General features: G+C 40.2%; 1 protein-coding gene across 1 annotated transcript in view; it reads right to left on the reverse strand.

Moving 5' to 3' along the window:
- Positions 1-2302: 2302 nt before the first annotated feature.
- The window catches only part of slc6a2 (solute carrier family 6 member 2), a 38477-nt gene continuing 26353 nt past the window's right edge, over positions 2303-14426 (reverse strand). Inside the window, exons 10-15 of the mRNA XM_083662380.1 lie at positions 11352-11480; positions 10113-10212; positions 8480-8580; positions 5672-5839; positions 3542-3613; positions 2303-3114 (exon numbers count right to left, since the gene is read on the reverse strand). Coding sequence (XP_083518506.1) covers positions 3091-3114; positions 3542-3613; positions 5672-5839; positions 8480-8580; positions 10113-10212; positions 11352-11480 — 594 coding nt within the window. The 3' untranslated portion in view covers positions 2303-3090. The remainder of the gene's footprint in view (positions 3115-3541; positions 3614-5671; positions 5840-8479; positions 8581-10112; positions 10213-11351; positions 11481-14426) is intronic.

A 14426-nucleotide genomic window follows, 5' to 3' on the forward strand; every position in this document is an offset into this window, starting at 1 on the left:
GCTTCATAATGTGTCAAAAGAAATAATGTCTCAGACTGTTTTCAATAATGAAGACTACTTCACTAGTCAATGATTGTTTATCCATCCCATTCACTAATCCATGGTGCCTTTCCATTCATATCTCTCTCCCCTGCAGCAACGCCCTCAGGTTACATCAGCCATTCATAAATATGCACGCCCTCTTTATCCCTGTCCAATCAATGTCTCCCACGCTTTCCCTCTCTTCGGCCGTTGGCCAATCACCTAAATGAAGTTCTATTTCAGACTCTTGCAAGTTGTAACTCACCCTGTTTGTTCACCCATAGCTGCTGTTCCTGCGTAGCTGTTGCTTCGCCCCACCTCCTCCCCTGAACATCACCAATGTCATGACTCCAGATGAACTCCCTATGGCGGGTTCTCTATCCTATAAATCACTGACGTCCTCCTCTTGTCTCAGAGGAGCGTCATCATACCATGGAGTCATTCGCCAAATCTAAGTGTTGTTTGTTTTATCATTAAAGTTTATTGTACTTTCCTTCTAGTCTCTCATTATTGAAACTCTTTCTTAGCATAGTGTGAATACTTCTGACTGCTTCGTCAAACACAGCACATGGCCTTCGAGTGTGTGTAGAAGAAACTCTTTATTAAGCATAGTGTGAATACTTCGGACTGTTTCGTACATAGTTGTCACTCACGTTCAACAGGACATTGGTATTTATTTGTACACAGTATTTTTGTAAACATAGTTCAGGAAAGCTAAGAGTGCATAATGTCCACATTCACATGATGTGGCAAAGTAGCAGAGGGTTACGCTGAAGAATACATCTCTAAATAGTTAATCTTAGCTCTACATCAAACACCATGTTATGACAGTAGTAGACAGTTACGTTTAAAATACTTTACATTCACGGTTTGTTATAAACAATTTGATAAATACAAGATTATATTATATAACAAAAGAATATATTTATATATTTTTCATATCTTCTAATATTTTCCACATATGTTAAGATTTATTTTCTGTTTGGCTTTAATCCTGTCAGTAAGGGTGTTTTATTATATGGTTGAAGGTTCAAATTCAACTTTAATTAAGTCCCAATAAATAAAAAAGAAAAACCGAACAAGAGAACCAGAATATAATAAAAGAGAGAGAAATATGTTGGCACTTCTATGGTGGTGAATAAGAGTAACGTGACGAGATATGGTGCAAATGAAAATATAAGAGTTGTTGTCATGCATTCAAACATAGAGGTCAATATACTCTACAATGAAAGAAGCTTTTTTGAGACAGACATACAAGTGTCACCCTTCCATACTGTACATTAACAGCATATACAAAATCCAACACACATACACACACATGCACACGCACACACATACACACACTCTCTCTCTCTTTAGAGGAGAAGCCACGGCACAGATATCCTCAAAAGCATTTGACCGGACAACAATTTGGAAAGTAAAAGTCACACAACAATAATACACAACCATTAGTAACAGTTCCGCCTTTTGTTTTGCTGAATTTTCCACTATTTCCTTGACTAGGAGAGCAGGCACTGACCCAAAAGCTGAACTTTCATTTTTACTGCAACCTAAAAATCTGGCTTATCAAATACTGATTCAGCTTTATCTTGTATCACTCATAATGAACAGATGTTCCCTTAGAAAAAATTAATAAATACAATGTTTTACTCGAGAACTATTACAGGCTTGGTTGCGAGACTGTTTGGCCTTCCAGAAAAAAGATAGGAGGTGAAATTATTTTCACTAAAAGCTTTGGAGTGAGTGACCATAATACATGCTTAATATTCTCTTTTCTGTAACACACGGTGACACGAAAGCTTATTATCAAGTCTTTTTTGTGTGTTTTTCCTGTTTGCTCAGGAGCTCGGCCTTGATGCACTTGACTCTTTTTAGTAGATACTTTATATGAAAGGACTCCAGATGCCATGTGCACTTTACTGTTTTTAGTACATACTTTATATGAAAGGACTCCGGATGCCATCCACGTACTGTGTTGGCCTTAGTAGGTTCCTGAGTCAACAGAGTTGATTTTATTTCATGCCATCGGGTGTCTAGCTTGATAAGGCACTGACACAGATAAGTCACTCCGCAAACAGAGCAGCAAAAACAGAGACTCTCTCCCAATAATGACACATTATGTGTACATCTACACAACATTATCAGGGGGGGGGGGGGGGGGGTAAGAACTGTCATTCATTAATTCTATATCATCATAGGCCAAAAATAAATAAAATAATCCAAAACCCCAAAGCAAAGTGAATAATTTTGGTTCCCCTAAATAGCAGTAGACATGGAAATAACGATTTTGTGTTGATTTTACTGTCTAGCTCAGTGGTTCTCAAATGGGGGTCCGGGGACCCCCAAGGGTCCGTGGCACTTTGCCAGGGGGTCCGCGAAATGTTTTCATGAAAATAAAGATAAAAAACGTTCTTTTTTTTTGGCAAAAGCTTCATAGTTCAACGAAAATATCGTATGCATTCTAATCTAACAAACCTATCAATTTAAAAGTGAAGCACGTTACCGTGGAAACAATTAAGCTTAGCCCAAAAATCACAAATCAGAATGAGGGGGTCCCCGGTACAGTATATTTTCCATCTTGTAAGCGGTCCTTGGCTGAAAAACATTTGAGAACCTCTGGTCTAACTCATTCAGTAGACATGAACCAGAGCAGAGTGAAGTCATAATACAGATTATGTGCAAATGCACATGAAATAATGTTGATGTCCTTGGGCAAACAATCATTAAATGCTCTGCATGGGGTGTTGCTGTTGTACTTGATGAGCTGCATGAAGCTGTAGAAATGCGTTCACAATGTAACAAGCATACGTTTGAAATCAAAGTGCATGGAAACGAACAGAGCCAGTTGACGACAGACATTGGCGGTCAGTGGACAGTTACAGCCATTGGCGGTCAGTGGACACAGGGACAGCCATTGGCAGTCAGTCAGTGGACAGGGACAGGAAAGGCTGAAACCCCGCTCTCCTTGTCTGGCCTCCCATTGGCAGCTTGGAGAGCAGAAACCTGTCTTCTACACAGCCACTCCATACCAGATGTGAGGGTACAAGAGGGAATTATGGGTGTTTCTGATCAGATTGCCAGCCAGTGCTTGAGCTGAAAAACAAAGAAGAAAATGTTAGGTATATTTTGTTATGGAATATTTGGTTTATTTCATTTAGGGCTACTTATGTCCTTATTCACTTATGACTTTTGTTTTAGTCTATTTTTATTTTTCTCCATGGTGAATAATGTTGTAATTTAGTTTATTTTATATGTATCTTTCCTGTTGATTTTATAGGCCCATTTCTGTTTTTTGTTTTCGTCTCACCTGAACGTGAATGTATCTTTGTATCTTCTTTGTTTTCATCATTTTTATATTTGCAAATAAACTCCATTACCTTCATACATTTAGTTTTAATTCATTCTCTATCAATAGTCAATGCACACGTCAATTCACAGATAATTCAATGTGACCCAAGATCATAGTAATTGTTGTTGTCACGTCACTTTAAGTTGGCACATTCGAGAAAAGCCCCCTTACTTTGAACTGCCGTACGTTGCCCTCGGCCACCAGATGATGTTCGTGTTCGGGAGTGATGCAATAGGCGATCCTCTGCGAAACAAGTCGTTACAACACATCACATCACTCTCACCATGTGCGACACAAAGAGATACATCATCATCATCAAGGCAAACAGAAACCACACCACCAGCCCTTTCATCTGTCTGAAGAAGACACTCGATGTATCTGCTCCGCAAATGCGTGCCTGGTTTCATGGAAATGTATTTATTATTGTTTATTTACTTTGTAAGCAGTGATGACTGGCTGAGCCCATCCTACCTGTCAGTCAATTAGTACTTTAGGATCAAATCAGAGGTGAAACTACCGGTACTCCATTTTTAAAGTCTGCACTTTTAAGACTTTTTTTTTTTTTTTTACACGAGTGGGTGTACAATCAAATCTAACATCTATAGTCAAACATTAATGCAGAGCTTCATCTTTGATAAATTATGCTACAGCTTTGTTGCTAATATGCACGAGCTACAAAGGAGCCTTCCCCAAACCTTTGGGATGATTATACCTTTTTCAAGTTGTTTTAATTAAATTAAGGATCACTCCAAAAATGTCGAATTCATTTTCACAGGTAGAAAATCTACTCGAGTATTTCTTGGTGCTGTGATGAACTCCCTTTTACTTTTAATCGAGTGAGTGTTTGATAAGTAAAGTAAGTAAGAAAAGTGTCGATACTTCCAATAGCACAAAATATTTCTATTTCAAATTTGCTGGAGGAGCTGGACAGGAGGACTTGGGCCGTCCTAAACACCAGTGTTGGGCAAGTTACTTTCAAAATGTAATATACTACATATTACTAGTTACTTTCATTTGAAAGTAATACGTTACTTTACAAAATTACTATCGGTGTAGAGTAACTCGTTACTTATTACACTACTTTTGCATTACTTTCACCAAAATAACAGCAGTAGCAGAATGACATCTCCACCCCGGAATCATCCAGAAAAAATAATTGCAACCGCCTTGAAGTCAGTGTAAACCGTCTACAATTCGAAAAGTTATCCTTTTCCTTTGTTATCTGTCATCTATAGTGGTTATTTGCATAAACACATACAATTTGATTAGGAAATGATTGTATCTTTATTTAAATAATGTGCTTTGATTAAAAACAAATGAACTCAGTTTGTAACTTGTGTTATTGACAAAGTAACTGGTATAATATTACTGCAATCCTATTGGTAATAAGTTATATTACTGAGTTACTGCTAAAAGTAATATATTACATGTAATATGTTACTTTTGTAATGAGTTACCCACAACACTGCTAAACACTGGCAGGCACCGAGGGGAAATGCCAGCGTGACGAGGGGACACAACAAGGTACAGCAGAGTGACGCTGACACTGGCTGACTGCTGAGGGGGTCAGAAATAGCTCTCTGTTGTTGTGATGATTAAGATCATAAACTCTCAATGCTTTGAAGCCGTCAATTCTACCTCACATGTGCCAACATGGAAGAGGAAGAACGTCACTTACACAAAATATTATGTTGTTTTCAGTTCACGTTTGAAACCAAGAACATGTGCACTGCAAATCCCTCTTCGGCTGTGAACATACGATTTGTCTGTGTTTATAGTGACATGCTATAGAGACACTGCATGAAATAGGCCACGCCCATCACGGGGGAAAGCTCTCCATTCACTTCCACACACCAGCGTCATATTCCTTGATTTAAACATAGATAAAAGCTGTTGTGTGGTGGGGCTGCGCAGACAACAAAGTTTTTTTGTACTCCCGAGGGAAAACAAGGAAGCCATTGAGAATTGGCGAGAAGAAAAATGTGGATGTTGCTGTCAATGAAGTAAGTTGGAGTGTTCATCTTCCGTATATATATATGATCTTTGTGTGCAACACGTGACATAGGAGAACGCCAGGATTGGGGGGGTGAGTGAGTTGTGTTTGTACGAGGTACGTCAGTGTGAACCGTGACACTCAAGCTTTCAATAACCTGCGTCAATGTCACTATTGTGGTGATCATATCATGATTGAGTCCTGACCAATGAAATATCAAGCTGCTTAATTTATAAATTAGCCGTCAATTTAAAAAAAACTGCCCCGGGGCCGTCTCACCGATCAAGATGTTTAGATGCAGTACTGACCTGTTTGAACGTCCCCGGCATGCTGAGGAACTTGTATATGGCGTAGCAGGGCACAAACATCATGGAGGACATGGCCACGCCCCAGCCCACCACGTTGGACCAGTGAGGGAAGACGTAGTCGTCGTACCTCAGGCCCGTAGACGTCACGATACTGGCTATGACCACAAACTGGCAAAGGAAACAAAAGCGTTGAGTGTTGTGCCTGTGACGCTTGCAAAGTAGGAAGCGAGGCTCATCCTGCTGCTGCACTCGTCAGTCGTAAGTCGCTCTGGACAACAAGAGTTGACTACAATGTAAATGAAAGAGAGGAACATGGAGACAGAAGGTGGGTTTCCCTCCACCTGTATTTATGCAAATTTTTCAATTTGCGCATGAAAAAGAGTGGAAATGCCGGAAAATACAAAATACAAATACCGCCAAAAAAAAGTTGTTGTGCTTGTGGGAGGTAGAAGGTAAATGCGACTAAGTGCAGTGGAAACAGATTAAGTGAATCTCCCGTTGTCTCTCGGTTAACCTCTCGTCAAACCAAACTCGATTAAAAAACCCATGTAGTTTCATAGAGAGAGAGAGAGAGAGAGAGAGAGAGAGAGAGAGAGAGAGAGAGAGAGAGAGAGAGAGATACCCAGGTCCAAAACCCAAACATCCGTATCAGAACAGATCCTGGTCTGTTGGGCCCCTCTCTAATTCCTCTGAAACGGATTATTCATGGGATTGGATTGAGCACAGCTGCCCTCTGGGATTTTGGCCCACTATAATAAACTCTTCTTCCTCTCTGTAACCTGATTGCCCTGATGTGGACTGAACTTATGACTGAAAAATCTACTCTGTCCCCCAGAAACGTCATTAGCAGTTATGTCTCATGGAGAGGTCAGTTATGTATCGTGGAGAGGTCAGTTATGTATCGTGGAGAGGTCAGTTATGTATCGTGGAGAGGTCAGTTATGTATCGTGGAGAGGTCAGTTATGTATCGTGGAGAGGTCAGTTATGTATCGTGGAGAGGTCAGTTATGTCTCGTGGAGAGGTCAGTTATGTCTCGTGGAGAGGTCAGTTATGTCTCATTGAGAGGTCAGTTATGTATCGTGGAGAGGTCAGTTATGTATCATGGAGAGGTCAGTTATGTATCGTGGAGAGGTCAGTTATGTATCGTGGAGAGGTCAGTTATGTCTCGTGGAGAGGTCAGTTATGTCTCGTGGAGAGGTCAGTTATGTATCGTGGAGAGGTCAGTTATGTCTCGTGGAGAGGTCAGTTATGTCTCGTGGAGAGGTCAGTTATGTATCGTGGAGAGGTCAGTTATGTATCGTGGAGAGGTCAGTTATGTATCGTGGAGAGGTCAGTTATGTCTCGTGGAGAGGTCAGTTATGTATCGTGGAGAGGTCAGTTATGTATCGTGGAGAGGTCAGTTATGTCTCGTGGAGAGGTCAGTTATGTCTCGTGGAGAGGTCAGTTATGTCTCATTGAGAGGTCAGTTATGTATCGTGGAGAGGTCAGTTATGTATCATGGAGAGGTCAGTTATGTATCGTGGAGAGGTCAGTTATGTATCGTGGAGAGGTCAGTTATGTATCGTGGAGAGGTCAGTTATGGATCATGCAGAGGTCAGTGACCCACTCCTGACCACTGACTGAATATCAAAGGCCACAACATTCCTAGTTGTCCATGCAAAATGCCAGCCCTGATAAGGCCAACGTGATGCGTGCATTTCATGTTGCTATTATGGATCACTGAGGTGCATCGATGATCCAACTGCATCGATCCACAGTGAAAACATCGATATTAATCGCTATGAGCCGCCATCAAAGAAATAAACATTACGTTTTTATTTTGGAATCTTATTAAAAGGAATAGATTATCTTTTATTTCAATGTCTAAGAGCTCAACAATAAAATTGTCAAATGATATTTTTGTTGCTTTTTTTTTTTTACTGATTGCTTAACTGATTGGGGGCATATCGCGGGGCATATCGTGTAATATCGATCGCACTGCAGCCCCCTGAATCGAATTGAATGGAATCGCATCATGGCAGACTTTGTGATATCGGCAAAAAGGATCGCATCGTGATTCTCACCCCTAGTTGATGATAAATGTTGCAATACTGACTACAGTACTTAACAACACTACATTAGGAAATGTTTTCCATTGCCTCTTTTTCCTATTTAAATTATGGAGATGTCTCATTTTCACAATCAAATAACAGAATTTAAAGAATTGTTGAATGTACAGTAAACCACTACTACTACTACTACTACTACTACTACTACTACTACAGTATTCCACTCACTGTGACATGTTGAATGTGTGTGACTCCAATTTAGGCTTAAATAATGTGATAACAAAAAAAAAACTATTTTATCCACTCTCATTTCTTTACCTAAAACGTCAATATCATACATTTTGATACTGTACGTTAAAACTGCAATATGTTTATATGTATATACTATATATGTACATAGTATACTAATATTGCATTGTATTGGTTTGTTGCCACTGTGCTTGCATTATTAAATTTCAATTTTTCATTCAATGCTTGTTTTTTGACCTCGGGGAGGAAAATAAATCATTGTGGCCTTATGTAAGGTGGAATGACATTTGCATAGTTGAATTTAATTGGATTATTGTACTGATGCACTCATTTGCCAATTGCTTAACCCATTGATACATGATGCAGCATTTGCGTGTATATCCCTCATTTGTGTGTGTATCCCTTTAAGACCGCGAACCGCGTCATTTGCGGTCTTAAAGGTATACACACAAATGCTGCATCAGGTATCAATTGCTTGAACAAAGTAGCTTCTGCAGTGTGTTCCTCTCACCAGCAGAAACGTGGGGCTGACAAACTTCCAGCACAGCCTCCAGTAAAGACCTGGCTTAAAGCCCATCATGCGCTCGATATCCTCGCTGAAGCGGTCCACGCCTGGAGGGGGGAAGACACAGAGCTAATGTTACTGTGGGGAGTAACACCATACGCACACAGCAGTCAATCAATGTAGGCTACGCTAACAGCAAGCTTCCTGTGCCAAATATGCAATAGAAGTTTGTACGTCACCTGCATATTTCTCAAACTAGCTTGGAAGACGGCTGTTATCACTGTTTGAGTCATTATTAACATTACGGTTACATTTCAACAATGAAAACAACATTTGTCATATTTCATCGCAGGGGTAATAGAGAATAATCGTTCAGATTCACGATTCACCCGTCAATATGCATAAGACACTGTGTAGAATTTATTGTTTGCATTACTATTACTGCGTGCATTGTCAACGTGAAATTCGAGTTGGCAGAGAGTATGGATGTATGTATGGATTACATGAAATTGTTCATCAAAGTGTATCTTTGGAGGATGTCATGCTTAGGCTAATATCAACTACCACAATGCACATCCTGATCAACTGACACAACAGTTACATTTGTGGTGTGACATGGCCTAGTGGGTTCTGCTGTATGCTGATTGTATATTTTGATGTGTTGCACATAGGCATGGGTACCGAAGCCCGGTATCAAATGGGCCCCGGGGCTAGATTATTAAATACCGGAATATCAATAAGGTCCAATGTTAACGGTTCTCTTATCGGTACTGGAGAAATTAAGAAAATAGATTTCCTATTTATACAGTCATTTCTACATAAACTTTATCTTGCACATTTTATCTCACCAACTCCGTAAGACATGCCTATGATATATTTTCTCACTATTTCCAATCCAGAAAAGAGATAATCTCTCCTGCCTCGCTTTCTCTCTGTTTGGAACCGTAGTTTCTGCAATCAAAATTCTTTTTCCCCCTGCTTTCCTTGGCTGGCCCAACTTTTACTCATTGCTGTGATCTAAAAGAAAATACACCTAGTGACCTGATGGTGGCGCTATAACAGCTCTCTTTGCGTTTTGGTCCATCACTTTGGAACCGTAGCGTCTACAATCAAAATTCTTTTTTCCCCTGGTATCCTTGGCTGGCCCCACTTTTACTCATTGCTGTGATCAAAAAAATTACACCTAGTGACCTGATGGTGGCTCTATAACAGCTCTCTTTACGTTTTGGTCCATAACTTTGGAACTGTAGCGTCTACAATCAAAATTCTTTCGCCCCTGGATTCCTTGGCTCCTCCCGCTTCTACTCACATAACTACTCAGTCCACCCTAGCAACCATCTACAAATGCCCTAGCAACCAGCCGGAAACACCCTAGCAACCAGTTACTACACCCTTGCTGCAACCAGCTACACATTGGGGCTGCGTGGGCAGGAGCATTGCAAGCGTTGCGATGACAGCAAGCACACTTAAATTTTCGTTAGGAAATTTAGCATTCTAGTTTGTTTTCTTTTCTCTCTCTCTTAAAAATAACAAAAAAGAACTGATAAGATTTACCATTAAAGTAGGGAAATATTAATTTAAAAATATGGATGTTGACATCAGAAAAGATCTAATGCCGATCTAGAGTGGAACTTCTTACCGTAAAACCAGGACACTCCAATGGCCTCAATCAATACTGCAAAGAGTATGGAGGTCCCTGCTGCGTAGTTATCTAAGAGGGTCAGCACATAGATCCCACCCTACAGGGAGAAAGACAGGGTCAGCACATAGATCCCACCCTACAGGGAGAAAGACAGGGTCAGCACATAGATCCCACCCTACAGGGAGAAAGACAGTGAGAGAATAGAGTGTGTGGGAGGAGTCTAAATCTTCACCCATGGATAAACCATGGAAAATAGAACCGCAATGTATCCTGAGAACAGACAAGCCAGATCCTAATGCCTCACATGAAATCAACAATCTAGACTGCTCCTTGTGGTTGCTGATGACTGACAAGACAGCAAAACTAAACTTAAAGTCCCTGGAAACCAGAAATATTTTTTTATTATTTAGCATTTTGAGTTCATCACATCACAGGAACCTATGTTAATAAGCCACCAGCCAAATTTGAACGATGATGAACGTTGCAAAGTATATAAATTTAGGTTTGACAGTCATGGCAAAAGTCATGAGAATCAATTCGATTTTAGAGTGTATTTTCTCCCGCAGACTGTGTGGGCGTGTCCCGTCTGCAGCAGGTCTCAAATTTCCCTCTCTCTCTCTCTCTCTCTCTCGGAGGAGACCTGCTGGAGGAGACCTGCTCGGAGGAGACCTCTCTCTCCGTTAACAGAGAGAGAGAGAGAGAGAAGGAAAGAGAGATGGAGTGTGTGTGTGTGTGTGTGTGTGTGTGTGTGTGTGTGTGTGTGTGTGCGTGTGTGTGTGTGTTCGCGAGTTGCTCGGTGCATAGCCTACTGACAGAGAGGAAGAGATCTCTGCCGCTGCGAGTGCACAACGCTACTGTGTGTGTGTCAGTGTGTGTGTGTGCGCGCGCGCGTGCATGCGTGTGTGTGATTCGATTAAATCTTATGACGTGATAAGATCATGCATTTTAGCACCGCGCGCACCGCTCTCTTCAATGAGGAAATGGAAATCCAGACCTTGTAGAAAAGTGTCGATTTTTTGGGTTAGGGTTGAAAGTAATGTCAACTACTTTCTGAGGCACACAATTACTCACATAAGACCCTAAATTTAATAGTTAGAAGGTTTTTGTGGATTTTGGTTTCCAGGGACTTTAACGGCAAGTATGTAAAAAAAGAAAAAGACAGGATTTCTACAGTTATAGGTGAATGAGAAAACGTGAGAGATTGCTGTGAGCGATGCTATAAACCTAGAGACTGACATTAGTGACGCAGAGGAGGGCGACCAGGAAGGTCCCGAAGGCGGTGGCGAAGGTAAAGGCCTTCCTGTGCCTCTTGAGGATCTTGAAGTCATCTGATAGCCCCGTGATGACCGCCTCCATGCCACCCATCTGGGGGACACAAACAGAGAGCAGCATTCAAGTCTGTATCCACTAAAGGGTACTGTTGACATTTTCCATTTCAAAACACCATACCTGTCCCAGACTTCGTTTTGAGGATTTCAGTTAAGTGTTCAGTATATAACAATATGACGGCCGTCTCTCAGCCAGTACAGATCACTTTATATTTTATTACGACATACCGTCTATTATCACATCTGTGATATACATACATACATACATACATACATACATACATACATACATCCATACATACATACATACATACATACATACATACATACATACATACATACATACATACATACATACATACATACGTACGTATCACATACTGTACATAAACAAAATAGGTGGGATGGCCAAACCTACATAAACCAGCCACCAGGAAGAGTGGCTGGTTTAGGAAGTCAGCAGTCGAAACTGTCAGGTATGACAAACAAACTTACGTCTTTTTGGTATGAATATGAACATTTAACTAGTGTTGGGCAAGTTACTTTCAAATTGTAATATACTACATATTACTAGTTACTCTCATTTGAAAGTAATAAGTTACTTTACATTATTACTGTCTGTGTAGAGTAACTCGTTACTTATTACACTACTTTTGCATTACTTTCACCAAAATAACTGCAGTAGCAGAATGACTTTGCCGCCCCGGAACCATCCCGAAACATAATTTAAACCGTCTTGAAGTCAGTGTAAACCGTCCACATTTCTAAATGTTATCCTTTTTCCTTTGTTATTGTCATCTATAGTGGTTATTTGCATAAAAACACACAATTTGATTAAGAAATTATAGTATCTTTATTTAAATATATGCTTTGATAAAAAAATGTTTTAACTCAATTTGTAACTTTTGTTTCTTGACAAAGTAACTTGTATAATATTACTGAAATCCTAGTGGTAATAAGTTATATTACTGAGTTACTGCTAAAAGTAATATATTAAATATTACATGTATTACATGTATTAATATGTTAATATGTTAATATAAAGGTAATATTACATGTAATATGTTACTTTTGTAATGAGTTACCCCCAACACTGCATTTAACCACATATCATACACCATTTCAAGACTCAAACATCATTACTTTGAACACTGTACCAAATTAGTACGTGGCTGGTCAAATAAAAAATAAAACTATTGAAAAAACTATTATACCAGCCCAAAAACTGTGGAAATACCATGTACTCTCCAAAGGACTATCAGCAACATTCCATTCTTTTTATAGTAACGTTCATAAATCAGAGAGCACACCAGATGCCTCCACAACTAAAACATTTCTGGACAGTATTAAACTTCCAAAGCTAATAAACAATCACAGAACCACCCCCTTACCAGAACCACCCCCTACCAGAGGACTTGGAGAAAGTACTGATTTTGATGCCAACAATAAAGTACGTTGATCAGATGGATAACAATATCAACCTTATTTATCATAATGACCAGTGAATTATGGAACTCTGCTGATATTAATAAAGTTAAGTTCTTCTTCTTCTAAAACTAGTGTAGACCCACCTGACTCTCTGCTCAGGCTATCACCCATTATCTCTCATTAACATATGATAACCAACAAATGATCAGCAAGGCTCTGATCATTTGTTGAATGATCAGCACCTTAAGTTAAAACTTAACTTAAGGTGCTGCTTTGTGCAACTGCCCCCCTGGCCCTAAGATTATAATCCATAACACACCCTGATCAGACAGGTTTCATTAAAGGCGAGCATTCCTCTAGCAACATGTGCCACATAATCAGTATAGCCAGAGACCATAACAATAACACAGAAATCATTAGATGTGGAAAAAGCATTTGACTGTGTAAACTGCTCTTTTTCCCCACTGCACAGCCTGCCGAGGGCATCCCACGCCAAATTCAAGTCATGCACTCGGTAATTCAAGTAATGCTTAGTGAGGTGTCGCTCCGCCTCTACTTCGGGTGGTGTTTGGACCTATGGGTCAATCACAGTGCTATATAACTGGCTAATGGAAAAAATGTTCCAAACAACAGCACTGAAAAAAATTAAGACACAGAAATGGTCACTTTCAACAGGGAACAGGGATAGTGAAGTTTAGATGTGCAGGTAGCCGCAAACAGTGCCTCCTACTTTCAGTTGGGCAGGTACGCACTAGAGGAAAAGGAACAGCCAGTTGTTGCGATCCCATTTGAAATCAACTGACCTGCACATCAGTGATCTTTTGTACAACAGAAAACATTGTTACACAATTTTCCACAATCTGAAATAGCCCTCCAGCTGGTAATCGATTCAGATTCTACTGTAATTTCTATGTCATGGCAGACTAAAAGTGTGCACGTGTATATGTATATGTATATGCTCATCTTATTCAGAGTGAAAAATGGCTGCTTCGTAGGCCTATAATGAGAGAAAGGTCCCAGAAAGGTTTGCGTGTGTGTCAATATGCAACACATCATTTTCCACCGAATATTTTGTGGTTACGCGGCGTGAAGCAACCTCACCGTCAAAGTGCTCCAACATGATGTATGGAGATGATTATTCTCCTGCAGGGATCTTCCTGTAATATGTATGTTTCTACACGTCTCCCCTGCATGTGTGTGGAAGAGTTATCGCTGTTTTTCTTTTCAACCAGAGAGGGTCAGAGACAGGTACTGGCCTACGTTGAAGTCGTTTGTCATGTCCGCACCTTAGTATATATGTTACTGACACGCATGTACAGTATTTGACCACGGCCCATTAATCTTTCACATTTTTCTTGCGTCACGGTGAGTGGTGTAGAGGACCCAATTGCAGGACAACAGCAGGAGGCGGCTGATGAGTAAACCCAACACTGGGTATACTTAATGAAATAACAGGTAACATATAATGACAGGTAACATACTGGACAGAACACACGTGTGAACAGGAACATAAATACACAGAGGGAAGTGATCACACATGGAAAACAGCCGACAA

The sequence above is a fragment of the Poromitra crassiceps genome (assembly GCF_964638095.1).
Source record: "Poromitra crassiceps genome assembly, chromosome: 28".
Taxonomy (NCBI): Eukaryota; Metazoa; Chordata; class Actinopteri; order Beryciformes; family Melamphaidae; genus Poromitra; species Poromitra crassiceps.